Raw genomic sequence first — 27,500 nt, forward strand, 5'->3', positions numbered from 1 at the left:
GATGTGAGACCTATTGGACACCTCGTCTGTTCTGTTCCGTTTTATTCCAGTCTTCCAGGGTGGGATTTTTTTCTGACCTCTTTCTGATCCCAAGTCAGGTCTCAGGCAATTATAAAGTGTCTCCTCCCTCCAGGTGAAGGCGTTCGGTCCCGGTCTGAAAGGCGGTCTGGTCGGCAGCCCGGCAGAGTTCACCATCGACACCAAAGGTGCTGGGACGGGGGGTCTGGGCCTGACGGTGGAGGGGCCGACCGAGGCCAAGATCGAGTGCTCGGACAACGGGGACGGCACCTGCTCTGTGTCCTACCTGCCCACCGAGCCCGGGGACTACCTGGTCAACATCCTGTTCGAGGAGGAGCACGTCCCAGGCTCGCCCTTCAGAGCCGACATCCAGATGCCCTTTGACCCCTCCAAGGTGGTGGCCTCAGGGGCGGGGCTGAAGAGAGCCAAGGTGAGCGGAGGGGTTTAGGGTTGTTGTTCTGCAAAATATATAGTAGATATTTATATCTTAAAGGAGTAGTTCACACCAAACTGAAAGTTCAGTCATTATCTACTCACCCCCATGCCGATGCAAGGATGGGTGAAGTTTGTTAGTCCACAAAACATTTGTGGAGTTTCACAGCAAAACACTGTTGCAGAATTCTCCTAAAAAATGACGTGGATGGTAGGGGTGTCAAAATTAATCGTATAATCGATGCATCGAGATGCGGAGGTGTGAATCAAATCGAATCATTGACAGATGAATCGTTGAATCGTTTATGTTTAAATTTCTGTTGACATTCAGATTTTAAAACACTTTCTAAGTAAAAAAGGGACTTGATATTTATTTGACTGCTTGTATTAATTGAGGAAAAAGTAGCCATGTGCAGTAATAATACAGAAAATTGAGGATTTGATACTTGGAGCTGCAATACTTTGAGATGCATCGTGGAATCGAATCGAATCGTTGACAGATGAATCGTAATCGAATCGTGAGGCCAGTGAAGATTCACAGCCCTAGTGGATGGTGACCAACTTTCAAACGTAAAAAAAAAGAGATAGAATGCCTCCATACTGATCATCTGGCGAATCCAAGTCTCCACAAGCCCTGAGATGCCAAGTTGACTTGAAAATATGTAATTTACACCCTATTTTAGCTGAAATCTTCACTTAAGAGAGGCGAAAGGGAAATTCACCCAATTTAAGATCATGTTTATTAGTATGTTAATTAATACAACACAAATACAAAGAATAACAAATGCAAACTTTTCTATAATTATGGTAGGAACCACCACTGCCACCAGAATAATACGGGCAAACACCAAACAGCCTCATATCAGTCAATGCTTGATAAGATGAATAGTGCAAAGAGGAAAGAGGCGCCATCTTGGGTCCATTTCTGGAACTATATTAAAGGGATACGCCAACATTTTTGGAGATTCGCCTATTTGCCATATTGCCGATATTAAATGTAGAATGCGGATGCCTTTATCTTCAATGTGTGTGCAGTACCAACAGTGGTAGAGCCCTCATGCTACTTAGCTTAGCGCTACAATGGCAGTCTATGGTACTTTTACCTCCTCCCGTTCAGTCGCCCAAAATACACATTCCAACAGCGCCAGAAACACTCGCATGTACATGTTGTGACTCGTGTACTCACCATGCGATGAAATAATCATCCAAAGTTACGTGAAACACACATTTCCAAAGTAAATCCACACACCGAGAACTAACAAAGAGTAACCGAACTAACAAAGAGTAACCAAAGTTACTTCCTCGTTTGCCATGAGGAGCATGCATTGTACTGATGACTGCACACTAGTGATGCGCGGGTCACCCAGAACCCGCCGGGTCCCGTGGGCTGGGCTGCCCCGCAGGCGGGCTGGGTTGGCAAATTATGAAAATATCGCGGGTGCGGGCGGGGCAGGCTCAGAACGTGACAAAGCAACATTATTAAATAATTTAGAGCAATGAAACACGCAGAGTAATTAACCTTAAAGATGTTAACTCTCTCTCACACGTAGGTACACACAATCAGACAGACTCCTGCTGCACTCTATAGCCTACATGGAGTAAAGAAACGCTTCAATGAGGTAGCCTATGTGGTCTCAAAACAAACATTTTGGAAGTATTATTCGCTGTAATTATTATTTGAAGTGTCCATATAATGCCACCGCAGATTTTCTGTTGTGGACTCAATTGTGATCTATTTGTCAACTTTACTGCAACGTGAGTAGGCTGTGAACAATTGAGTGCGCATGAGGTAATTAAAAGAAATCAGACAGCGAGTCTAGCCGTATCTGCAAGCCGTGTGCGCACCTGCTGCACTACTACGTTTAGCCTACTACTGCAACATGGCCAATTGAGAGCGCATGAGGTAATAAAAATAAATGGGGAAGAATAAGAACTGTTTCTGTAGCCTGCCTAGTGCCTACCTCTACCTGCTACCTCCATTTGAAACACTGCGCGGTCACGCCATCCACACTTTGGGGAAACGTAGTCGGTCGCGCTATCTGAAGACCATGGATTAATTGAAGAAAGGCCGACATGAAAGCAGCAGCGCAACTCATCCAGAGCAGGCCTAGGCTACAACTGTTGTCGCGCAGGGCAGCATGTGAGTGTCTGTGTGTGTGTGTGTGTGTGTGTGAGAGAGAGAGAGGGTGGGGGGGGGGGAGAGACAGAGTTATTAGCTGCTTTGCACACCTTGGAAGCTCTGCTGTGCTCCTCCTGCGTCCGGAGACATATTACATTAAATTGGCCGTTGCGGGCTGCTGGGTTGGGCTGGGTTCGGAATTTTCAGATATTTTAACAGGGCGGGCGGGGCGGGCTGGCTCCAATGATGGGTTGGGTTGGGGCGGGCCTTAAAAAAACCTGACCCGCGCATCACTACTGCACACATATTATTATCTACTCACCCCCATGCACACTTATTGTACTCATTGTACAATAAGTGTATTTTGTCAAGAGCAGTTGAATCCACAGTGCTCTGTGCCTGTGTGTCCAGGTTGGAGAGACCAGTGTGGTCAATGTGGACTGCTCCCAGGCCGGACCAGGCCAGCTCAGCCTGGAGGACGCCCTGGACTCCACCAGTCCTACTGGATCTGGACCCGCTACCGGTGAGCCCATCACACCTAACACCAGCTTACAGCACACCACTTACATCATAAACACAGCCTTATTTTAAGCTTGACCACCAGGCATTTCTGAGTTATTCTACTTTCATCAGACTGAGAGAGCAGATCATTTTCTCAACTCCTAGACCAGTGCTTCTTAACCTTTTTGCCCTGTGATCCTTTAAACCACTTATTCCCAAAATGGGGTACAGGTACCCCTAGGGTTACTCGCAGTTACGTTGGGGGTACGTAAAAAAAACTCTGTAGTACCCTCTGAAGGGGAGGGGGGTTCACAGCAGGAAGTTGGATGTTTGAGGGGGGACAGGACTTTAACAATTTTGGGAACCACTCCTTTAAAAAAAGCCCGACCCGGAACGACTCGGAAGTAGACTTCTGGACTCATTCCTGCGGTTCTCCATTGCAGGCAGCCCTTCACTTTTAGTTTGTGATTGCTGTGTGGTGCTGATGGACAGCTCCTTTGATCATTCAAATAAAAAGTGCTCTGAGAACACATTATTTGGCCTCTGTATTCCGTACTGTTTATGGTCAGATGTGGGCCGTGAACATTTTTGAGATTTTCAAGTAGGCCATGAGTCAGAAGCTCCCCTTGAGGATGAGGAAACCCTCCAGGAGACTCTGGGCTGTTTTCCACCAGTGAAGAAGTGTCAAAGCCAAAGCGTTTGTTTGTTCCTGCAGGTGTTAAGGCTCAGACGGAGGTGGTGGACAACAAGGACGGGACGTACACGGTCACCTATGTCCCCCTGACCTCCGGCATGTTCACCCTGCTGCTGAGGTACGGCGGCCAGACGGTGCCCGGCTTCCCCGCCAAGGTGGTGGTGGATCCTGCCGTCGACACCTCCATGGTCAAGGTGTTCGGACCCGGAGTGGAAGGACGAGGTGATGATCCTCCCACTTTATTTAAATGTATTTTTCTTATTATGTGCTTTATATGTGTTTAAATTGTTGAACTTGTTTGTCATCTCGACTGCATTGCAAATGAGGGCAAAACCTCAATGTTCTTTTCGATAAATAAATAAAGGTTTCAATCAATCAATTCCAGAGATGGGAAGTAACGAAGTACGAATACTTTGTTACTGTACTTAAAGGAACACTCCGCTGATTTTCAACCACCTTTGTATCATTGCAAAATCAGTAGTAGATCAGAAAACTGTAAACTGTTTTGCAGTCATTCATTTAGTCTCCCTCCCTCAGCGGTGTTCTTAACTAAACTTAACTTAATTATAACTTAACTTAACTATTAACTGATCTGAAGCACACCTTCTCCCTCCCTCAGCGGTGTTCAGAGAGGCCAGCACGGCCTTCACAGTGGACGCTCGGTCTGTGAGCAGGCGAGGAGGTGCCCAGGTGAAGGCGGAGGTCAGGAACCCGTCCGGAGCGCTCACAGACTGCCTGGTCACCGACAACGGTGACGGGACCTACGCCGTCGAGTACACGCCTTATGAGAACGGTACCACACCCCGAGCTGCGAGTGACACATGTCCAAGACTCTTTCACCCTCAAAGACCTAGAACAAATGTTGGGGCCCCTGACTCTCTTGTATTTAGGATGTTACTCTAACTTATTCTAGCAGTCAGCATCAAGTGCCACACATCATTTGATTCAGGACGACAACGACAAGATTTACAGTAAATGTCAGGACTTTGACCTGGATTCCTCAAAAACACAGCTAATTTCCAATATATATTGATTTTCAGCAGAAAAAAGTGGAAAAAGTGTTGAGTATCTCTTTAAAGGAAGGCTTTGCCTACACTCAACAACACTCAAATGCAGTTTTGTGCGTGCGTGCGTGTGTTTTCCAGGTGTCCACAGCGTAGGGGTTTTGTATGACGGCAGCCCAGTTCCTAAGAGTCCGTTCCGGGTGTCTGTGTCGGAAGGATGCGACCCCAGCAGGGTGCTGGCCAGCGGCCCCGGACTCCAGCAGGCCCTGACCGACACACCCAACCACTTCAACATCATCACCAGGTGGGGGCGCCGCTACAACATGCCATTCCATTCTGTTTTCCATAATCGGTGGGACCGGGGTAGAACTAGAAAGGAATCCAATGAGTAAAACACTGTATGTTCAAAACGTAATGATCATAAATATTGAATACTTCCTCAAATAAGGAGGGCAGTTCAAAAAATGTAAATCAGCTTTTGAGCCTTTCTAATTTTCAGGAAAAAAAACAAAAAGGGATCAAAAAGATTTGACTCTTTTCATCCCTCTCTTCTTTACATATTTCCATCTTGACCTCTTTAACGTCCTTCCTGACAACCTCCAGAAACTATAATATAAGCATGCAAATAGAATATAAAGTAGGCAATAAAACAGGCACAATAGCATAAAATGATAAAACTATAAAAAACAATCAAAACAATCAAATCACTCAAATAAATAGTGAACAAATGTGGAGTCATGTAAATGTAAAAGTAGAACATACTGGAGCAAAGAAAAGAGCTCAATGAAAATACATATGATTTGAAAATATATACAAAAAATGTATTCAGAAACAGATGGAAAGATGATAAAAATATCATTATGGGTTCCTGTTAAATGTATAAGCCGTCCCCAGAACTTTTGATTACAGACCAGGTCAGGTTTTGACAGAACTGTATCTGTGTTTCTAAAACTTTTTCCAAAAGTATTGGTTCAATTGGGGAAGATTTTAATGACAAAGAAAGTCTCTCTCTCTCACTCCCTCTCTCATTTTCTCTCTCTGTCTCTCTGTCTGTCTGTCTGTCTGTCTGTCTGTCTGTCTCTCTCTCTCTCTGTCTGTCTGTCTCTCTCTCTCTGTCTGTCTGTCTCTGTCTCTCTCTCTCTGATGTGGTTTGTGTTGTCCCGGTCCAGAGGGGCAGGTATCGGCGGGCTGGGCATCACGGTGGAGGGCCCATCGGAGTCCAAGATGTCCTGTAAGGACAACAAAGACGGCAGCTGCAGCGTGGAGTACGTGCCGTACTGCGCCGGCCTGTACGACGTCAACATCACCTACGGAGGACAGCACATCTCCGGTCAGACTGCACGCCATGACACCCCACGCCACGTTAGCTGGTAGTGATTAGCTAAAGCTACATGTGAAGTTCGCAGATGTAGTAGCAAAGTCTGTAACTTGCAACTTCCAACTTGGATTTTTTCCTTCTTTTTGCGGATATCTCAGTTACAACTAGTAAGCCCGGAGATACTTTCATGTTTATTTGCTCATAACATCACACTCTGCCCACATTCCCTCACATAAACATGTTTTACTGAGTGATGCTAAAAGAGGCGGTTGGTGTTTTTGGTTAAAATAAAGATGATGATGTTGTTGGCTGGCATTAGAAGAAGCGGTGGATGTTGTAGTTGAAGATGTGGTCTATGTTACAGGCTGACGTTTAAAAGCTCTGCTTTAACTTAATTGACTTTCTCCAGGAAACGCTCAGCGTGTCGCCTGCTAAAACACCTTCCACTGACAGCTGCTTGTGTGTGTGTGTGTGTGTGTGTGTGTGTGTGTGTGGGAAGGCTGGTGCTGTAACCACATCACCCACTTAGCCTGCGAAGCTGTCAACAGACAATGTTGTGCTAAGAGAAATATTCTGTATCTTTAAATTTCACACGTGTGTGTGTGTGTGTGTGTGTGTGTGTGTGTATAACAACATTGCTTCTACAGCCCTTGTCCCCCCCCCACCCCCCCCCCCCCCCCCCCTCCCCACAACACCTAATTAATCGGAGCCTGTGGTCTGTGGGGTGTTTCAGGAAGTCCCTTCAAGGTGGCGGCGCAGGACGTGGTGGACTGCAGCAAGGTGAAGGTGTCTGGTCCCGGGGTGGGGTCAGGGGTCAGGGCCAACATCCCACAATCCTTCACAGTGGACTGCAGCAAGGCCGGCGTGGCCCCGCTGGCCGTGGCCGTCACCGCTCCTAAAGGTGACCGACTGACTGTAGTAGTAGCATTGAGATATATATGCTATATATATATATAATATATATATATATATCTTTTTACGTCGATGAGTAGTAGCAGCCTTGTACTCGTTGTAGCGGTGGTGCTACTAGGATATTTTATATTTCACTAGAATTGTGCTTTAGAATCAGCTTCAGTCTTTTCCTTCAGTATAGTGGACTCTGCCATTTTCTGCCACAGCAGATTTAGGGAAACAATTGAGGGAAAGTTAAAGGGATAGGCCAACTTTTTGAGAGATTTGCCTATTTGCCGTATTGCCCATACATAAACAAGATGAACAATGCCTTTACCGTCACTCTCAGTGCAGTACAGTTAGATTAGACTCCTTGAACGGTTAATAGTCCAGACCCAGCTGACGTGTGTGTGTGTGTGTGTGTGTGTGTGTGTGTGTGTGTGTGTGTAGGTCTCGCAGAGCCAGTGGAGGTGACGGACAATGGGGATGGGACTCACACTGTGTCCTACACGCCCTCTCTGGAGGGGCCGTACTCTGTGGCCGTCAAGTATGCAGACGAGGACGTGCCTCGCAGGTACCTGATATGTCCACCTGATGTCCTGGGATCCAATCCCAGGCCCATGCCCTCTGTCACATGTCATCCCCCTGCTTTCTCCCCATCTTTCCTGTCTCTCTTGACTTTGAGCCATCTAATAATGATAAAACTGGCACAAAAAGCTGCCATATTAGATAAGATAAGATGTAGCCAGACGTTTTTGGTGGGCGCTTTAGTCTTTTTTTTGTGTGATCATTGTTTTTTTTTCTCTCTCTCTCATGGCACAATTCAAACGGGATAAAAAAAATATTGTCTCTCACCATTCACCACCATGCATATTTGATCAGACGTGGTTCGCATAGGGCTCTACCGTAAGGGGAGGGACTTTGGATCTCTATAAGTGTCATGGCAAATTTGATTACAATTGGGCTCGAGAACATGATGTCACGTCTCTGGAGACCCACCCACTTTTGCCATAATCTTTGTTGCGTTGTCTGTGCTGGTGTTTTCTTTGCGTTCGAGTCATTCTTTGCGTTCACTTCCTTGTATTGGCGAGCGGGTCGGCCGAGTTGTGTGAAAGGCTGCAACAATGGGTCTCACGGTGCAAAGGAAGTGGAGCTTGAAAATGCCAGCTGGTAGCGTCCTCTTGTAGGCAATATTATGAATTATGAATTATGAGTTACTGTTGTAAACAAGAGAAAAATCAAACAATGTCACGGAAAACAAATCCCAGAATGCAATGCGCAACGATGTGGTCTCCCGAGCCCAATGATTTGATCACAGTGTGGATGTTGTTGTTTTGTGTCTCAGTCCCTTTAAGTTCCGGGTTTTGCCGACTCATGATGCCAGTAAGGTGAGAGCCAGCGGTCCCGGTCTGACCAGCGGCGTCCCAGCCAGCTTCCCCGTGGAGTTCAGCATCGATGCCAAGGACGCCGGCCAGGGCCAGCTGTCTGTGCTCATCACCGTCAGTCACACACACACACACACACACACACACACACACACACACACACACACACACACACACACACACACACACACACACACACACACACATTTTAACAAGTTTGGTTGTGTCACTCTTAGCTTAACTTACATTAGCTTTAGGAAAGTTGCTCCTGGATAGCATAGCAGTAGGCTACAGAGCCTGATGAATTCAGTATTAGTAGTAGGATTTCATGTACCACTTTATTCATTCACCTATACTTGTCAACCATACAATGCCTCTACGTGACTATAATCTCTCAACATCCAAGTCAAGTCAAGTCAAATTTTATTTATATAGCACCTTTCATACACAAGGCAATTCAAGGTGCTTTACAAAAAATAATCGAAAAAAACAAGCAGCAAAGCAATGCACATATAAAAAACACAGCCGACAGTTTTAGTTAAAATATATACTCAAATTAACAAACATGAAACATTATTTCTGTTTTAAATAAGTTACAAGGCACTCTTCAGTATTATTATTACATGTACAGTCCATTTGTTGGAAATGTACAGGAATCTTTTTTTTAAATTACAGGCCGAGAGAGGCAGTAGTTTAGTAGCAGTTAAAAGCAAGAGTAAACATAAAGGTCTTTAGCTTGGATTTAAAAATAGGCAGAGTAGGGGCAGATCTAATGTGTTCAGGGAGTTTGTTCCAGTTATGAGAGGCATAGTGGGAGAACGCGGCTTCACCATGTTTTGATTTGGTCCTCGGGACAATTAGTAGACCAGTGCCTGAAGATCTCAGGGATCTGGATGGTTCATAGTGTAGAAGCATTTCAGAGATGTAGTGTGGGCCTGACCCGTTGAGAGATTTGTAAACTATTAGCAGAATTTTAAAGTCTATTCTAAGATTTACTGGCAGCCAATGCAGGGATTTGAGAACTGGTGTAATGTGTTCAGCTTTCTTGGTTCTTGTTAGAACTCTAGCAGCCGCATTCTGAATGAGCTGTAGTTGTTTAATAGCTTTTTTGGGAAGACCATTGAAAAGACTGTTGCAGTAGTCTAGCCTGCTAGAAATGAAAGCATGAATTAGTTTTTCAAGATCTTGTTTGGACATGTAGCCTCTAATCCTTGCTATATTTTTTAGATGATAGAAGGCAGATTTTCTTATAAGCTTGATGTGGGAGTTGAAATTTAGATCAGAGTCAATAATAATGCCAATGTAGGTTGATATAGTTTAACATCTACCAAGTCGTTAATGAAGACACACACGACTTGTCCGGAGACAGACTGGGAGTGGCACTCAATCTGCTGTAAAAGAAAAAAAAAAATCAAGAAGCGCCACCCAGTGGAGTAATCGCTTACTGCAACCAAACACTGTTCCAAAAGCATAGTAGGCACATCTGTGACACTTAGTCATAGTGTCACATACAGAAAATGAAAAACATACATAGCTCTGGCAAGTCAAACCTCCCTTCTTTGCTCCCTCCCCCCTCAGGACCAGGACGCTAAGCCCAAGCGGACCAACATCCACGACAACGGTGACGGTACGTACCGGGTGTGGTACGTCCCGGACCGGGCGGGCCGCTACACCATCGTCATCAAGTACGGCGGCGACGACATCCCTGCCTCGCCGTACCGAGTCCGAGCCACGGCTACCGGAGACGCCAGCAAGTGCACTGTCACCGGTACGTCACTGTGATGACACGTTGGTAAAACAGACGTCATTTTCTATAAAACTATCCTGTGTGAAGATGGACACGTAGCTACAGCAGCAGACACAAGAGATTCAACAGAATTAAACTGGACAGAAGAGAAGGATACAGATGAGACAAATGGAAAGCACATACCGTATTACCTCTAATATTGGCCTTTATTTACCTCAACTGCAGACGGTTGCAGGCCTTTAGAGACAGGCCTTTATTTCTAGTCCCTCCTGTTTGATATGTATTTTTGCTCATATTTTAGTACCAAGCCTCCTTTTTTAAAATAATCTGCTTCTGTTTTGGTTCTTTAGCCTTTTTTCCTTTTTATTTATTTATTTTTTAATTTTTACTGTAATTATTTATAATTGCGGTAATCAATGAGGGCATGCTCCAGGGAGTTCCCCTAAAATAATTGAATAGTGCGGCTCTTCTCGACCTTACTTAAGACATTATCTCATGGCATGCTGCCATCTCGTAGCACGTGCTCGTTACTACAAACTACAATTACATTATATCACAGGCACCAGGAGTTTATCGGTATCTGTTCTTTTTTCTTTAGTTTTTTCTTTTTTCCCCAGCCTGTATTTGGGGTCGGCCTTTATTTGTTAGTTGTGACCACACTCCTGGAGTTTAATGGACTCCTTATAGAAGAAATACGGTAGGAGTATAAAAGCAGTTATTTCAACAGAAAACACTGTGGTCATGTGAAAAACCTCATGATTACAGTGAGTGAAAGTGTGTTGCCTTTGCTCTGTTAAGCTTAAACCTGCTTCCTTCTTGCTCTGTGGATATTGGTTGATGCTGGTTTGACTTCTACCGTACCGCCTGGTGTAAGAGGGCACACTGGATTTCCCTCCCGCTGGACTCTGAACACTGCAGACAATAAAATACCCCTAATCACTGTGCATTGGAAACAGAGTTAATAGATAATAAAGAGGCAATGAATCTGTAGTGCAGAATTCACTCACTTCATGCAGGATTTACTCTTTAATATTTTACCTTGATTACATTACATGTAACTCTTGAAAATGGGCTGATTTTATATATTAGGAAAAACAGTTAGCAAGCACGACTCCCATAAAGATATATAAAAAGTATACGGGTGCCTGGGTCGGAGGATACTAGTAGGTGACAGATGTCCCGGCACACACAGTTTAAGAAAAAATATCTTATTTATTGTGGGCAAGCAAGGTGATGAACGTTTCGCCTAGAAGCCTTCTAGGCGAAACGTTCATCACCTTGCTTGCTTATATATTGACATAAGGATGGTTTATTCCCATCATCCATCCGCAGCTTGTCAGGTCCCAGAAATGAATTACATGTTACTCTGTTTCAACCTCACATAAATGCCATGGTCACATATTATTTGACCTTGGTATTTAAAATATGACATTATGGCACACATTTTAAATACTATATGGCGCTTAAAGGAGAATTTCGTTTTTTTTCAACCGAGATAGCCTTGTTTACAGCTCGAGCAAAGTACAACAACTACACAGTGTAACTACAATCCCGCACCGCATCGTCAATACACGTTCACTAATAAAACTGCTTGTTTTGCCGCTGGGAGACTCAAACTGTCCGACAGTAAATCCCGGAGAATAATACTCATGTATAATCGTTTCCATGTTGCCAGACACTATTGACAGTTTGAGCCTTCCCCAAGCAGTTTTATTAGCGAACGTGTATTGACGATGCGGTGCGGGATTGCCCTGTGTAGTTACACTGTTTAGTTGTTTGAGCACATTGCTCGAGCTGTAAACAAGGCTATCTCGGTGAGTACTCGACAAATTTGAAAAAAATATGTCACGATGAGTCCCTTAGACACATACAGTGTGGAAAATAGGGTTGAAAAAAAAACGAAATTCTCCTTTAAATACCAAGGTAAAATGTGTTTGTGGCACATATTTTAAATACCAAGGTAAAATGTGTTTGTGGCACATATTTTAAATACCAAGGTAAAATGTGTTTGTGGCACATATTTTAAATACGAGGTAAAATATGTGTTTGTGGCACATATTTTAAATACCAAGGTAAAATATGTGACTGTGGCAGTTGGCTGTGTCAGGTTGAAACAGAGTTACATAATGTGTAACTCTATCTGGTGTAGACCTCAACACTTTTCCTCAGTTCCCATTCCATCAAAGAATTCCCTATTCATTTTCTCCATAGATGTTTCAAAAAATCCTTATATAAAAAGTGTTAAGCCTGGAAGCAAGACAAACAGGCAGCTACTGAATCATGAGTGACCAAAAAACATGTCATCAGTGACTGAGCGGAGTGGCTCCTCCCCTCTCCTCCCCCCACAGGGCCGGGGGTGGGGCCTCAGGTGGCGGTGGGCTGTGAGCTGGGTCTGGTGGTGAACGCGGCCGCGGCCGGGAAGGGCCGGGTGTGCTGCGTGGTGGTGCAGCCTGACGGCAGTGAGGTGGAGGCGGAGGTGATGGAGAACGAGGACGGGACCTGGGATATCTTCTACACCGCGCCGGAGCCCGGGAACTACGTCATCTACGTCCGCTTCGGAGGGGAGAACGTGCCCCGCAGCCCCTTCAAAGTCATGGTGAGAGATGGACGCAGATCTGTCTTTATGTCAGTGTTTCTTAAACTGCGGTTCGGGGGTCATTTTCTAACCTGACCCGGCCGAATCTCTCAAGACAGATTTTCGGTGTGCATGAAAATCTGCTGGCATGGTCGAACAAAAAGTGGGATAATAGCGCTCCTAATAATAGCGCAAGCGGTCGGTAAGATTAGCATAAATGGGCGCGGCCGGGCAAGTTGATTTCCGGTTCCAGTTATTCACATATTGAAACGAGCTTGCCCCCAGTGGTTAGAAAAAAAATAGTTTATTTTTGTAACCGATGGATTCCCAGATGGTTGCTTTTCACATAACCATATGGGAACGAGTCGCTCGGGAAACTGTTTCAAAGGGCAAGCGTTTAAAAAAAATACTGCAGCTGATTGGATGAACCATCCAATCTGGCGTCACACATAAAGCCCGCCCATAGCTGCCTCACAGGATGCTGATTGGTGTGAACCACTGGTGGTTCAGATTCAAACCAATAGTTGGAGCGTGGCAAGATGGAGTTTGATTAATCGATTAATCGTTGCAGCTCTAACAGTGTGTGTGTGTGTGTGTGTGTGTGTGTTTGGAGGGTTGGTGAAAGATTAACCCTTGACTTCCTGCCTTTAGGTTACAGACAAGACTTTTTCGATGATGCAACCATCCATGTTTTAGCCTGTGTGTGTGTGTGTGTGTGTGTGTGTGTGTGTGTGTGTGTGTGTGTGTGTGTGTGTGAGTGAGGTCAGAGGTTAACCTTTACTGTCGTGTCTTCAGGCAACTGATGAGATTGTTCCCATGATGGAACAGCAGACGTCTCTACAGCAACAGGCTCCTCCCCCTGGAGCTGGCTTCCAGCCCTGGGTACAACGCACGCACACACACACATGGGCGTGTGTGCGCACGCACACGCACACACACACACACACACACACACACACACACAGACTACCATACACACATTAAAATACACACCTCTCTCTCACACACGCAAGCACACACGCACACACACACGCACAGCAGTACACACACCTGCAACCGTACAAATACTACGATACACACATTAAAATACACACACTTCTCTCTCAAACACACTCACACACATACACTCTCTCTCTCTCTCTGCAGGTGAATGGCTCCTGGTTAAATTTCTCTCTCTTTCCACTCTAAAGTGTACTGTCTCAACCGCTTTGCTTCCCCGTGTTGCTACTCCTCTCTTCACTCTTTGTCTTGGCCAATGGGATTGCAGCAAACATCGAACAACATGAACGTAAGAAATTAAGCCCACATTGCCTGTGAGAGGCGTTGTCGAGGGCGTTGCGGCAGTTACGGGTGTTTGGGGTTTCCCGCCCGTTTTTTCCAGGGGTTGCTGTGGTGGTCTGTCTCTCTTTCTCTCTCTCTCTCTCATTCTCTCCTCCTCTTCCTCACTGCATCCTTCATCGCTGTGGCTGCTTCACCCAGACTCACCTCATCACCACCACCATCATCATCATCATCATCTCCCTGCTCCATCGTACTACACTTCCAAGAATGCTCCTGGGTGGGCAGGGCTTGGAAGTAGCAGCATGTATAATACAGGTGACCGGGAACAGTAGGAAGTCGTTTTAGTGTTCAATAACAAGTTTAACTCTGTCTCTGGTCTCTGTCTGTCTGTCTCTCTCTCTCTCTCTCTCTCTCTCTCTCTCTCTCTCTCTCTCCAGGTGACACCAGACAACTACCAGCCAAACAGCAACAGCATTAATGGGAGTGGCTTCAGACCTTTTGACATGGTGATACCTTTCTCCTTCAGGAAGGGAGAAATCACTGGTGAGATGGACAGACAGACAGATAGACAGAAAGAGAAACAGACAGACAGAAAGAGAGACAGACAGACAGAAAGAGAGACAGACAGACAGAAAGAGAGACGGACAGACAGACAGACAGAAAGAGAGACAGACAGACAGAAAGAGAGACAGACAGACAGAAAGAGAGACGGACAGACAGACAGACAGACAGAAAGAGAGACAGACAGACAGACAGACAGACAGAAAGAGAGACAGACAGACAGACAGACAGAAAGAGAGACAGACAGAAAGAGAGACAGACAGACAGAAAGAGAGACGGACAGACAGACAGACAGAAAGAGAGACAGACAGACAGACAGACAGACAGACAGACAGACAGACAGACAGAGAAACAGAGAAACAGACAGACAGACAGAAAGAGAAACAGACAGACAGACAGAAAGAGAAACAGACAGACAGACAGACAGAGAAACAGACAGACAGACAGAAAGAGAAACAGACAGACAGAAAGAGAAACAGACAGACAGACAGAGAAACAGACAGACAGACAGACAGACAGAAAGAGAAACAGACAGACAGACAGAAAGAGAAACAGACAGACAGACAGACAGACAGACAGAAAGAGAAACAGACAGACAGACAGAGAAACAGACAGACAGACAGACAGACAGAAAGAGAAACAGACAGACAGACAGAAAGAGAAACAGACAGACAGACAGACAGACAGAAAGAGAAACAGACAGACAGAAAGAGAAACAGACAGACAGACAGACAGACAGACAGAAAGAGAAACAGACAGACAGAAAGAGAAACAGACAGACAGACAGACAGACAGACAGACAGAAAGAGAAACAGACAGAAAGAGAAACAGACAGACAGACAGAAAGACAGGCAAAGAGTGATTCATACAGTATGGTCAGAGCGGCGGCCATCTTGCTGTGAGCCGTTGGACTAGCTTCTGTATGAAGCGACTCACGCTGAGCAGCAAGAACCAAAGCAGCTTCTCTGTCTCTGTGCTGCCATTGATTTGCTAACATGCTAACGTGCTAATGTTGACTAGAAGAGCTAGAGAGAGAAGTACAGCTTGATGGAACTACGTTAGCCTCGTTGCTAGTAATGTTAGCTTTCAGTTGAGTTCTGACACTTTGCTAACAGACTCATCTGCTCAGTTTTCACAGTGAGACAGACTTCACAGCTTTAAAAGCTGTTTCACACCAAGTGCAAATTTGTGTGGATTATTCACACAGTTTTACAAAAAAGTATTATTTGTTCAATTCTATTCATCATAATCCCCCCCTCTCTCTCTCGCTCTCTCCCTCTCTTTCTGTCTCTGTCCCTCTCTGTCTGTCTCTCCCTATCTGTCCCTCTCTGTCTGTCTGACTCCCTCTCTCTGTCTGTCCCTCTCTGTCTGTCTCTCCCTCCCTCTCTCTCTCTGTCTGTCTCTCCCTTTCTCTCTGTCTGTTTTTCTCTCCCCCTCTCTCTCTCTGCCCCCCCCTCTCTCTGCACCCCCCCTCTCTCTGTCTGTCTCTCTCTTCTTCTCCCTCTCTCTCTCTCTTTGTCTCTCTCTCTCTCTCTCTCTCAGGTGAGGTGTTGATGCCGTCAGGTAAATCAGCTCAGCCTCTGATCTCAGACAACCTGGATGGGACCGTGATGGTTCAGTACTCCCCCACTGAGGCCGGCCTGCACGAGATGCACATCAGATACAACGGCACACACATCCCAGGTCAGCACACGCACACACACACGCACACACACACACACACACACACACACACACACACACACACACACACGCACGCACGCACACACGCCAGCACACACACACACACACACACACACACACACACACACACACACACACACACACACACACACAGGCCTCCTCTCCTCCTCCAGCTCTGCTCAGCGCTCAGCAATGAGGATGGATGGTTTTGGCTTGTATTTTAATTTGGACTGCGTAATATTGAAGAACGATCACGTTGTGTCATAAGATAAGATTGCACTTTACTGCCCCCCTGAGGGCAGCTCATGTCAGAGCTCACAGCAGCACTTTACTGCCCCCCTGAGGGCAGCTCATGTCAGAGCTCACAGCGGCGAGCTGCAGGCGGCGGGTGACGTCACGCTCACCGCTCCATCTGCTCCACAGGCTGTGGTTCAGACATGACGAGCTGCTCCGATCATCTGGTTTCACTCCATGATCCAGCTGTCATTTCCTCCTCGTTAGTCATTTTCTGTGTGTGTGTGTGTGGGGTGGGTGGGGGGGGGAGGGTTTAACCATCCTGTTCACGTGACCTACAGCGCTTTCAGTGGGTGAAAGTGCTTGCCTTGACAGACAAACTCCTTCAGCCAATCAGCACCAATCAGACTTTAGAAGAACAGCGAAAACGTCTTTTCCACTGAGAAACACTGCTACTGCACAGCCTCCCCTGAAACACTGCTAGTGCATAGCCTCCCCTGAAACACTGCTAGTGCATAGCCTCCCCTGAAACACTGCTAGTGCATAGCCTCCCCTGAAACACTGCTAGTGCATAGCCTCCCCTGAAACACTGCTAGTGCATAGCCTCCCCTGAAACACTGCTAGTGCATAGCCTCCCCTTGTTCCTGTTTGTTTGATGTTATTGAGTCTATTTCTGCAATAACACACAGTGTGTCCTGGTTCAAACCATCCTCACATTCTGTTTGTCTACATATCAGTCTGGACTCTGGAGTACTTCTGTTGACAGACAACGCCTTCAGCCAATCAGCGTCGCCTAATCGGCAGAGAAACGCAGCTGGTGCATACTCTTGTTCTTGTGTAATTGGTGTTATTTGAGTCAGATTCTGCGCATCATAGATATGATATGACTATAGACGGGTCACCACAGGCTCCGCCAATTCTAAATGGTAGCAGCAAGTCTCCTAAATGGGCGTGGTCAACCATTGACTCAGACCTGCCGCAAGTCTCCTAAGTGGGCGTGTCCGAGGAAAACCATGGGCAAAACCCACGTGACAGAATGACAGGAAGTGAGTTGAAGTTGGGTCGTCTTGCACAGAGCCGTATAATAGAAGAGTTCTGACATCTCCATTCACTCCAATGGACCAGTTTTTTTCCAGGAAGTAAAAAGTGGAACTCTTGAGTAAAAAAAGCAGCACTGTGGAGTTGCAGCAAAATAGACAGTGTTGTACTTTGAAAGGGTTTTTCATCCCTTGAAATGAATCAAATTGTACATTATTGGCTTTATTTTAGCATGCAAAAGTAGCGCGAGACCCATTCCTGGCTGTTCATTGGCTAATGAGTCTCGCATTTTGGTCCTCCACTGACGCCACTCTCTTACTAGAGGACACTAGTCTTGCATGAATCCCATCGTCTTTGACGTCACTGCTCGTTGCTTCGGGAGCCAGCCACCATACTGTGTTGCCACTCCAGCGGCGTCCATGATTGGCCGGTTACGTTGTCAACTACGAGGCAGGTCCCTGATTGGCCCGTGCACTTTGTAATTTCTGAAAATTGCATGGGGGCGGGCCGGAGGCCAGACCGATCTGCAGAACGGCGCTGTTTACCCTAACCTAAGCTAGCGCACACGCACAGTATCTACAGTACCAGTATCTACCAGTAGGCTACAAGTCTTGGTAGCTACTTCCAACATCCATATGGCTTCTCGTTCAATGTAATACACAGATGTTTGGCATGGCAGGATTTACTTACCATTTGTACATAACGAGAACTACTTCATCCACGACACAACAAGCCCCATAAGGTTTTCTTGGAAAACCGTGGACGCCAAACATGTCTCCCCATTTGCTTGTCTACAAAAATGTCACCGCGCTCCTCTGGTAAATGGTAAATGGTAAATGGCCTGCATTTATATAGCGATTTTATCCAAAGCGCTTTACAGTCAGTAGGTACATTCACCCATTCACACACCGATGGCGGCAGGTTACCACGCAGGGTGCTGGCACACCAACGGGAGCAATTTGGGGTTCAGTGTCTTGCCCAAGGACACTTCGACGTGCAGACTGGACGAGCCGGGAATCGAACCACCAACCTCTTTTATCCAAAGCGATTAGTGGACGACCTGCTCTACCTCCTGAGCTACAGCCGCCCCTCCTCTGTCAGTCATCCAATCAAAACCCGCCCCCATATTAAATGGTTGTGATCGGCCTGACTGTTTTCAGGTCGGATAGAAATCTGTCTGAACGGGAGGCACATCTGAGAGAAATCACGATTGTGTGCGTGCGTGCGTGCGTGTGCAATATCTTGTTCTTTTCCAGCCAGCGGGAGAAAACCATTAACCACCACCAGCGTGTTGTGACATCACACCCTGAGAATCTGTGTGTGTGTGTGTGTGTGTGTGTGTGTGTGTGCACGCAAGTGCATGTATGAGAGAGATGTATCAAGGATTTGGTTGACGTTTCCATCACACGCGCGGGCGCACGCACACACACACACACACACACACACACACGCACACACTGCTTTGATCACCAGATTTCCGTGTGTGTGTGTGTGTGTGTGTGTGTGTGTGTGTGTGTGTGTGTGTTAATAGCCAGAGTAAGTGTGATCCAGTCTGAGGTATTTTTCTCAATGAAAATGTGAATGGGGCCTTTGTCTATTCTGTGTGTGTGTGTGTGTGTGTGTGTGTGTGTGTGTGTGTGTGTGTGTGTGTGTGTGTGTGTGTGTGTGTGTGTGTGTGTGTGTGTGTGTGTGTGTGTGTGTGTGTGTGTGTGGTGGTAAACCATGAATGAAATTAAATTCCACTATTAAACAAAAGTCATATTTGATGAATACAAGTCTCTCTCTCTCTACGCTGGAGATGTTAGACAAACTGTCTCCAGACCTCCAATCACATCCATTCAATGAGACATTAATGAGCCTTCCCCTAAGGAGCTTTCTCTTATTATATGAATGAAGTAATGGCGCCTACAAATCAATTCACAATTCATTTCATTTTCAGCAGCGACCAGCAGCTTTATAGGTGGCTCTGTTGGTCGGTCGGTCCACAGAAAGTCCACCACCCTTTAGCGGCCACAGTTTCCTCACAGATTTCTTGCTGTAAAGACGGTTTTCACTGAATTGTGTTGCTGGGGAACAGTTTCAAACCTAGCTTATTTCCTGACAGCTATTGTGTTAGCATCATAGACCTATACACTGCAACAGGAAGTTAGCTAGGGGCAGTTTACAATGTTTATGTTGTCAAGTTTAAAACCATCTAAGGGATTTACAATTTTCTGGTCGCAAGCCCTTCAGCCTCGAGGTTTAAGTGTATTCATCTTCTTTGTGTGTGTGTGTGTGTGTGTGTGTGTGTGTGTGTGTGTGTGTGTGTGTGTGTGTGTGTGTGTGTGTGCACGTGCACGTGCGTGCCTGCATGTGTGTGTTATTTGTGTTGCAGAGTCTCCTCTCCAGTTCTATGTGAACCATGCCAGCAGCAGCCCCAGTGTCACAGCCTACGGTCCCGGTCTGAGCTACGGAGTCGCCAACAAGACGGCAACGTTCACCGTGTTCACCGAGGACGCATCCGAGGGTACAAGCACACCAGGAGGACGAGGCACCCAGGAGTCCTCTAGTAGTAGGAGGAGGAGTACTGGTGGTGGTAGTAATCATTACTACTACCACCAGTAGTACTATACCATTACAAATAGCATTACATTACACATAGCATTACTTGTCATAGCAGTACCATTGCATTAGTATTGGTAGTAGTAATAATAGTCATAGCAGTTATAGGCTCTTTTCGCAGCAACCTTTTGAGGTGGTAAAGCAGGTGTAACCTATAATAATCATCAGGGCCCTGGCACTAGAACACCTAAACGGAATGGAACCGTAATTAATAGTATTGGTTACAGCTGCTTTACTTCCTGCTTTTACCTCCTCAAAACGGTTCCTGTGAAATGGGTCCATAGGCCCTTTTCACAGCAACCTTTTGAGGTGGTAAAGCAGGAGGTAAAGCAGCTGTAACAATAACATTAACGAGGTTGCTGTGAAATGGGTCTCTATGGTATTTGTTATAAATGATAATAGTCATAGTAGTAATCTTAAACAAGTAGTAGAAGTAATATTTATTTTCTCAGTAGCAGTGGTGTTTGTACTACAGTATGTACATTTTCTGAATGTTAAATTAATCAGCAACTATTTTGATAATCTGTTTGAGTAATTTTTTTTAAGATTCACTAATTCCAGTTTCTTAAATATGAATCTTTTCTGGTTTCTTTAGAATAGAATAGAAAAACTCCTCTATGAGTGTAAACGGAAGAACTTTTGGTTGTGTGGACAAAACAAGACATTTGAGGACTTTATCAAGCACTGCTCGGCATTTATCACCACTTTGTGACATTTTATGGACCAAACAACTAATCAATTAATCGAGAAAATAATCGATAGATTAAAATAATTGTTCATTGCAGCACTATCCTGCAGTTTGTAGTACAGACGTGTATCATATATCTGTCTGATTGTCTGTCTGAACGTCTGTCTGATCGTCTGTCTGCCTGCCTGCCTGTTTGCTTGTCTGTCTGTCTGCCTGCCTGTCTGTCTGTGTGTCTGCTTACCCCGCTCGCCGGACGCTTCTGGCTCATACTGAGCGCATTAGCGCCCGGCGAATGCAACGCATTTCACATTTTAGATTTTGCCATTTTCACGTCTGGGTCTAAAATGCCTGCTCCTACCTGAGTCTTCACGTGAAGTGAAGACGCTATCCGATGTCCAACATCCTCTTCTTTTAATAACACCTAGTTGTTGCATCCAAAATGTTGCATAAAATCCACTTTTCTGTCGCTCAAAAACCGAAAACCATGGATTTGGAGCACCGCTCCTTCTTCTTCTCTGATCTGAAGCAACTCGGAACAACAACTCACTGTTTACTCACTAATGCCCCCCACACTTCCGCAATGGTATTGCACCTCCGTTTCTGCACAAATGCAGAAATGGGAGGTGCAATACCATTTCGGAAGTGTGGGGGGCATTGTTGAGTAAACAGTGAGTCGTTGTTCCGGGTTGCTCCAGATATATGGTTTTCGGTTTTTGAGCGACAGAAAAGTGGATTTTATGCAACATTTTGAATGCAACAACTAGGTGTTATTAAAAGAAGAGGATGTTGGACATCGGATAGCGTCTTCACTTCACGTGAAGACTCAGGTAGGAGCAGGCATTTTAGACCCAGATGTGAAAATGGCAAAATCTAAAATGTGAAATGCGTTGCATTCGCCGGGCGCTAATGCGCTCAGTATGAGCCAGAAGCGTCCGGCGAGCGGGGTAATGTGTCTGCATGCCTGTCTGTCTGTCTGTCTGCATGCCTGCCTGTCTGTCTGTCTGCCTGCCTGTCTGTCTGCCTGCCTGTCTGTCTGTGTGTCTGCATGCCTGACTGCCTGCCTGTCTGTCTGTCTGCATGCCTACCTGTCTATCTGTCTGTCTGCCTGCCTGTCTGTCGGCCTGCCTGTCTGTCTGTGTGTCTGCATGCCTGACTGCCTGCCTGTTTGCTTGTCTGTCTGCCTGCCTGCCTGTCTGTCTGTGTGTCTGCATGCCTGACTGCCTGCCTGTTTGCTTGTCTGTCTGCCTGCCTGCCTGTCTGTCTGTGTGTCTGCATGCCTGACTGCCTGCCTGTTTGCTTGTCTGTCTGCCTGCCTGCCTGTCTGTCTGTGTGTCTGCATGCCTGACTGCCTGCCTGTTTGCTTGTCTGTCTGCCTGCCTGCCTGTCTGTCTGTGTGTCTGCATGCCTGACTGCCTGCCTGTTTGCTTGTCTGTCTGCCTGCCTGCCTGTCTGTCTGTGTGTCTGCATGCCTGACTGCCTGCCTGTCTGTCTGCCTGCCTGTCTGTCTCTGTCAGGAGGTCTGGATCTTGATGTCTGTCTGTCTCTGTCAGGAGGTCTGGATCTTGATGTCTGTCTGTCTCTGTCAGGAGGTCTGGATCTTGATGTCTGTCTGTCTCTGTCAGGAGGTCTGGATCTTGATGTCTGTCTGTCTCTCTCAGGAGGTCTGGATCTTGCCATAGAGGGTCCGTCCAAAGCGGAGATCAGCTGTGTGGACAACAAGGATGGGACGTGCAGCGTGAGCTACCTGCCCACTCTGCCTGGAGACTACAACATCCTGGTCCGCTACAACGACAAGCACATCGCAGGCAGCCCCTTCAGCGCCAGGATCATCCGTGAGTTCTGTTCTGATAGCTTGAGACTTGACTGGACTTGGTTTCTGGTGACTTGGGACTTGACTTTTTGACTTGTGCTTTCATGACTTAAACAGGTTTCTAAAGGCATGATTTGTTTGATCTTGTTTTGTTCTGACTTGACTTCTACATCTAGACGAGACTTGACTTGGTAATCTCTATTTAGACTTGAGACTGACTTGGTAATCTCTATTTAGATTTGAGACTGACTTGGTAATCTCTATTTAGACTTGAGACTGACTTGGGAACTGGAGCAAAGTTGACTTGGTCACAACTCTGACCAGAAGTTATCTCAAGTCTTCTCTTCATGCATCAAGTCTTTTAAAATTGTGACTGGAGTCTCTCTGACTATGACACTGATTCCTAAGCGGACATGATGCGAGGGAGCGAGTGAACATCAGATAGTTTGTTTTCTCAGTGAGAAGCTGTCCTGACCTGACCATGACCTGCTCCGTGTATCAGCCAACAGGCTGAGCTGCGTGTCGCTTGATGGAAAAAACGCTGCCCTCGGCTCTATTATTGCAAAGGTTCACGCACTACTCCACCTCCAACCTGGGGGTGTTTTTGGAGGTTCACGCACCACTCCACCTCCAACCTGGGGGTGTTTTTGGAGGTTCACGCACCACTCCACCTCCAACCTGGGGGTATTTTTGGAGGTTCACACACCACTCCACCTCCAACCTGGGGGTATTTTTGGAGGTTCACACACCACTCCATGGATGTTTTTGGAGGTTCACGCACCACTCCACCTCCAACCTGGGGATGTTTTTGGAGGTTCACGCACTACTCCACCTCCAACCTGGGGGTGTTTTTGGAGGTTCACGCACCACTCCACCTCCAACCTGGGGGTATTTTTGGAGGTTCACACACCACTCCACCTCCAACCTGGGGGTATTTTTGGAGGTTCACACACCACTCCATGGATGTTTTTGGAGGTTCACGCACCACTCCACCTCCAACCTGGGGATGTTTTTGGAGGTTCACGCACCACTCCACCTCCAACCTGGGGGTATTTTTGGATATTCACACACCACTCCACCTCCAACCTGGGGGTATTTTTGGAGGTTCACACACCACTCCACCTCCAACCTGGGGGTATTTTTGGAGGTTCACACACCACTCCATGGATGTTTTTGGAGGTTCACGCACCACTCCACCTCCAACCTGGGGATGTTTTTGGAGGTTCACGCACCACTCCACCTCCAACCTGGGGGTATTTTTGGAGGTTCACACACCACTCCACCTCCAACCTGGGGGTATTTTTGGAGGTTCACACACCACTCCATGGATGTTTTTGGAGGTTCACGCACCACTCCACCTCCAACCTGGGGATGTTTTTGGAGGTTCACACACCACTCCACCTCCAACCTGGGGGTGTTTTTGGAGGTTCACACACCACTCCACCTCCAACCTGGGGGTATTTTTGGAGGTTCAAGCACCACTCCACCTCCAACCTGGGGGTATTTTTGGAGGTTCACACACCACTCCATGGATGTTTTTGGAGGTTCACGCACCACTCCACCTCCAACCTGGGGATGTTTTTGGAGGTTCACACACCACTCCACCTCCATCTGGGGGTGTTTTTGGAGGTTCACGCACCACTCCACCTCCATCTGGGGATGTTTTTGGAGGTTCACGCACCACTCCACCTCCATCTGGGGATGTTTTTGAAGGTTCACGCACCACTCCACCTCCAACCTGGGGATATTTTTGGAGGTTCACGCACCACTCCACCTCCAACCTGGGGATGTTTTTGGAGGTTCACGCACCACTCCACCTCCAACCTGGGGATGTTTTTGGATGTTCACACACCACTCCATGGATGTTTTTGGAGGTTCACGCACCACTCCACCTCCAACCTGGGGGTATTTTTAGATGTTCACACACCACTCCACCTCCAACCTGGGGGTATTTTTGGATGTTCACACACCACTCCATGGATGTTTTTGGAGGTTCACGCACCACTCCACCTCCAACCTGGGGGTATTTTTAGATGTTCACACACCACTCCACCTCCAACCTGGGGGTATTTTTGGATGTTCACACACCACTCCATGGATGTTTTTGGAGGTTCACGCACCACTCCACCTCCAACCTGGGGATGTTTTTGGAGGTTCACACACCACTCCACCTCCAACCTGGGGGTATTTTTGGAGGTTCACGCACCACTCCACCTCCAACCTGGGGATGTTTTTGGACGCGAGGGTCGTGGTACTTCCCAGTATTCAGAATTAGAATCAGCTTCATTGGCCAAGTATTTACCCATACAAGGAATTTGACTCCGGTTTGCATTGCTCACAGTATATGTATAACAGGATCATAAACAAAGTGTTATACAGATATGTGTGTGGTGCGCGCGTTTGCCTGCGTCCGTGCGCATTTGCCTGCGTGTGTGTACAGTTATTCCACAGTAAGCATATCTCCAAATTGTGTGTGTGTGTGTGTGTGTGTGTGTGTAGCAAACATGGCGCGGCGCTCCCAGGTGAAGCTGGGCTCGGCAGCAGACTTCTCTCTGGACATCACAGAGAGCGACCTCAGCCTGCTGACCGCCAGCATCAAGGCCCCGTCCGGCCGCGACGAACCTTGCCTGCTCAAGAGGATGGCCAACAACCACATCGGTACTCACACACACAGACACATGCACACACACACACACACACACACACAGACACATGATCACACGCACACACACACCAACAAACACACACACACAGACACATGCACACACACACACGCACACACACACTCACACACACAGACACACACCAACAAACAAACAAACACACGCACACAGTAACACATACAAAAACATACACGCTACATTTTGGATATTTAGTAGATGATGCTTAAAGCAAATGAGAGCAATACAGAGACCCTGAGAGGCTGTGTTTGTTGTTGAGTGTTGAGTTTTCATTTAGACAACATAGACATGACAGGAATGTTACATCATTTGCTAACAGACAACATAATAATGCACTTTGTGTTTAGAGTGCATGAAGAAATAATGAAAACTCACCTGGAAGATAACATCAATGCTTTTAGCCCTAACATGGGGGTAGTGGTGGACTCTTGTGGCCGAAATGTGCATTGTAACAACAAATGCACAGCTGCCGAAACTTTTTCTCCCCATCTGTTTTCACAGATGGCTGACTGACTGACTGACTCCCCATTGTGCGTCTTTTGTGGTCCTCATTTGTGAAGATCATCTTGCCGTTTCATAAACTTTTCATAACCACAGACCTTACTTCAAGCATTTAACCAGAATCCCCATACAAAAATCACATTGACTTTGAAAAAGGAGCCAGGGCAAGAGCAAGCATTATCTTTGCTCTTTTCTAGTGCTCAAAATAAAAAAAAATCCTTTTAATTACCACTGGGTCAGTACATCAAAGAACGTGTTTCAGTGGTCGTTAAAAGAATAAAAGGGAGATTTGAGCGCTAGAAACTAGCAAAGATGATGCTTGCCCTCGCCCTTGTGTAAGATATGGCCCCAGAAGTGCTCATGTACATCTAGTCTTCCGGACTCATTCCTGCGGTCCTACAGTATATTTACCTTCTCTGTACCCCCCCTTCCCACGCAGGTATCTCCTTTATCCCGCGGGAGGTGGGGGAGCACCAGGTGAGCATCCTGAAGAGCGGCCGTCACGTGGCCAACAGTCCGCTCAGCATCACGGTGGTCCAGTCGGAGATCGGCGACGCGGGGCGGGTCAAGGCCCGGGGGGAGGGGCTGCTGCAAGGACACACCTTCCAAAATGCCTGTTTCCAGGTCGACACACAGGATGCCGGTCAGTCTCTCACCATCAGCACTTCACCCAAACATCAATATCATTATCCTATTATTACTATTTGCTGTTATAAAGGCCCAATTCTCTTTTATTATCAAAAGTATCAATCATAATTCCATTATATACACTTTCTACATTAAAGCCCCTGCCAAGGCAATTCAGTGATGCTCTTGTATAAATATGTAATTTGTGGTCTTGAATGCATATAAACTGTATACTGTACCAAATTCACTTATACTCTGATCTAAAAAAAAAAAATCAATTTGCTTTTTTTGGGGGCAGTTTGAAAAAGTAGAGGTACAGTGGGCGGAGTTATCTCAGGAGATTGCTGACAACCAATCATAATTGGCAAAAAGCTGGCGTCATATCATATGGGGATGCAGAATTATAAAATAAAAAACAAAGAAACAAAAACCAAATTAAACAACAACAAAAGACATATGCGAACTAGACCGTTGACTGTAATTAATATATAAACTAATGCTCTCTTTATATTGTGTTCCCAGGTTACGGTGGCCTGGCTCTGTCCATCGAGGGTCCCAGTAAGGTGGACATCCAGACGGAGGACCTGGAGGACGGGACGTGCGGGGTGACCTACTGTCCCACCGAACCTGGAAACTACATCGTCTCCATCCGCTTCGCTGAGGAGCACGTACCGGGTGAGGGACGCCAGCCCCCCACCTCGCCATCTCCGACAACATGATTGTTGTCAGGAAAATGAAAATTTTGTCATTATCATTTTTAAAACCTTAGATGTTTTCAATAGCTTTTTACCTAAAACACAGCAAAGTAATTTGAAAGTAACTGAAATTAATCAAAATACATTACTGAGTCTGTGTAATACTTTCAATTATGATATATTTAGTATAACAGCATATATTTAGTATAACATCACAGGACGCATCACTGTATGTATATCACTCTACTTCACAGCTGTTCTAATGTAACCTTGATTAGGTTGCCTTCAAACAGCATTTGCACCAAGTAGGGACACAGTGATGATGATGATAATACTAATACTAATAATAATACTAATAATAATAATATACAGTACATGGCATTTATATAGTGTTTTTCAAGAACTCTGATATGGAT

General features: G+C 46.2%; 1 protein-coding gene across 1 annotated transcript in view; it reads left to right on the top strand.

Moving 5' to 3' along the window:
* The window catches only part of flnba (filamin B a), a 108,304-nt gene that overhangs the window by 67,825 nt on the left and 12,979 nt on the right, over window positions 1–27,500 (top strand). Inside the window, exons 23-41 of the mRNA XM_083661785.1 lie at window positions 134–448; window positions 2,981–3,092; window positions 3,786–3,986; window positions 4,384–4,557; window positions 4,910–5,072; window positions 5,938–6,098; window positions 6,820–6,987; window positions 7,428–7,551; window positions 8,323–8,476; window positions 9,941–10,130; window positions 12,458–12,705; window positions 13,480–13,566; window positions 14,403–14,508; window positions 16,069–16,209; window positions 19,856–19,987; window positions 22,429–22,602; window positions 25,080–25,238; window positions 26,202–26,405; window positions 26,912–27,064. Of these exons, the coding sequence (XP_083517911.1) occupies window positions 134–448; window positions 2,981–3,092; window positions 3,786–3,986; window positions 4,384–4,557; window positions 4,910–5,072; window positions 5,938–6,098; window positions 6,820–6,987; window positions 7,428–7,551; window positions 8,323–8,476; window positions 9,941–10,130; window positions 12,458–12,705; window positions 13,480–13,566; window positions 14,403–14,508; window positions 16,069–16,209; window positions 19,856–19,987; window positions 22,429–22,602; window positions 25,080–25,238; window positions 26,202–26,405; window positions 26,912–27,064 (3,166 nt within the window). The remainder of the gene's footprint in view (window positions 1–133; window positions 449–2,980; window positions 3,093–3,785; window positions 3,987–4,383; window positions 4,558–4,909; window positions 5,073–5,937; window positions 6,099–6,819; window positions 6,988–7,427; window positions 7,552–8,322; window positions 8,477–9,940; window positions 10,131–12,457; window positions 12,706–13,479; window positions 13,567–14,402; window positions 14,509–16,068; window positions 16,210–19,855; window positions 19,988–22,428; window positions 22,603–25,079; window positions 25,239–26,201; window positions 26,406–26,911; window positions 27,065–27,500) is intronic.

This window comes from Poromitra crassiceps, assembly GCF_964638095.1.
Source record: "Poromitra crassiceps genome assembly, chromosome: 27".
Taxonomy (NCBI): Eukaryota; Metazoa; Chordata; class Actinopteri; order Beryciformes; family Melamphaidae; genus Poromitra; species Poromitra crassiceps.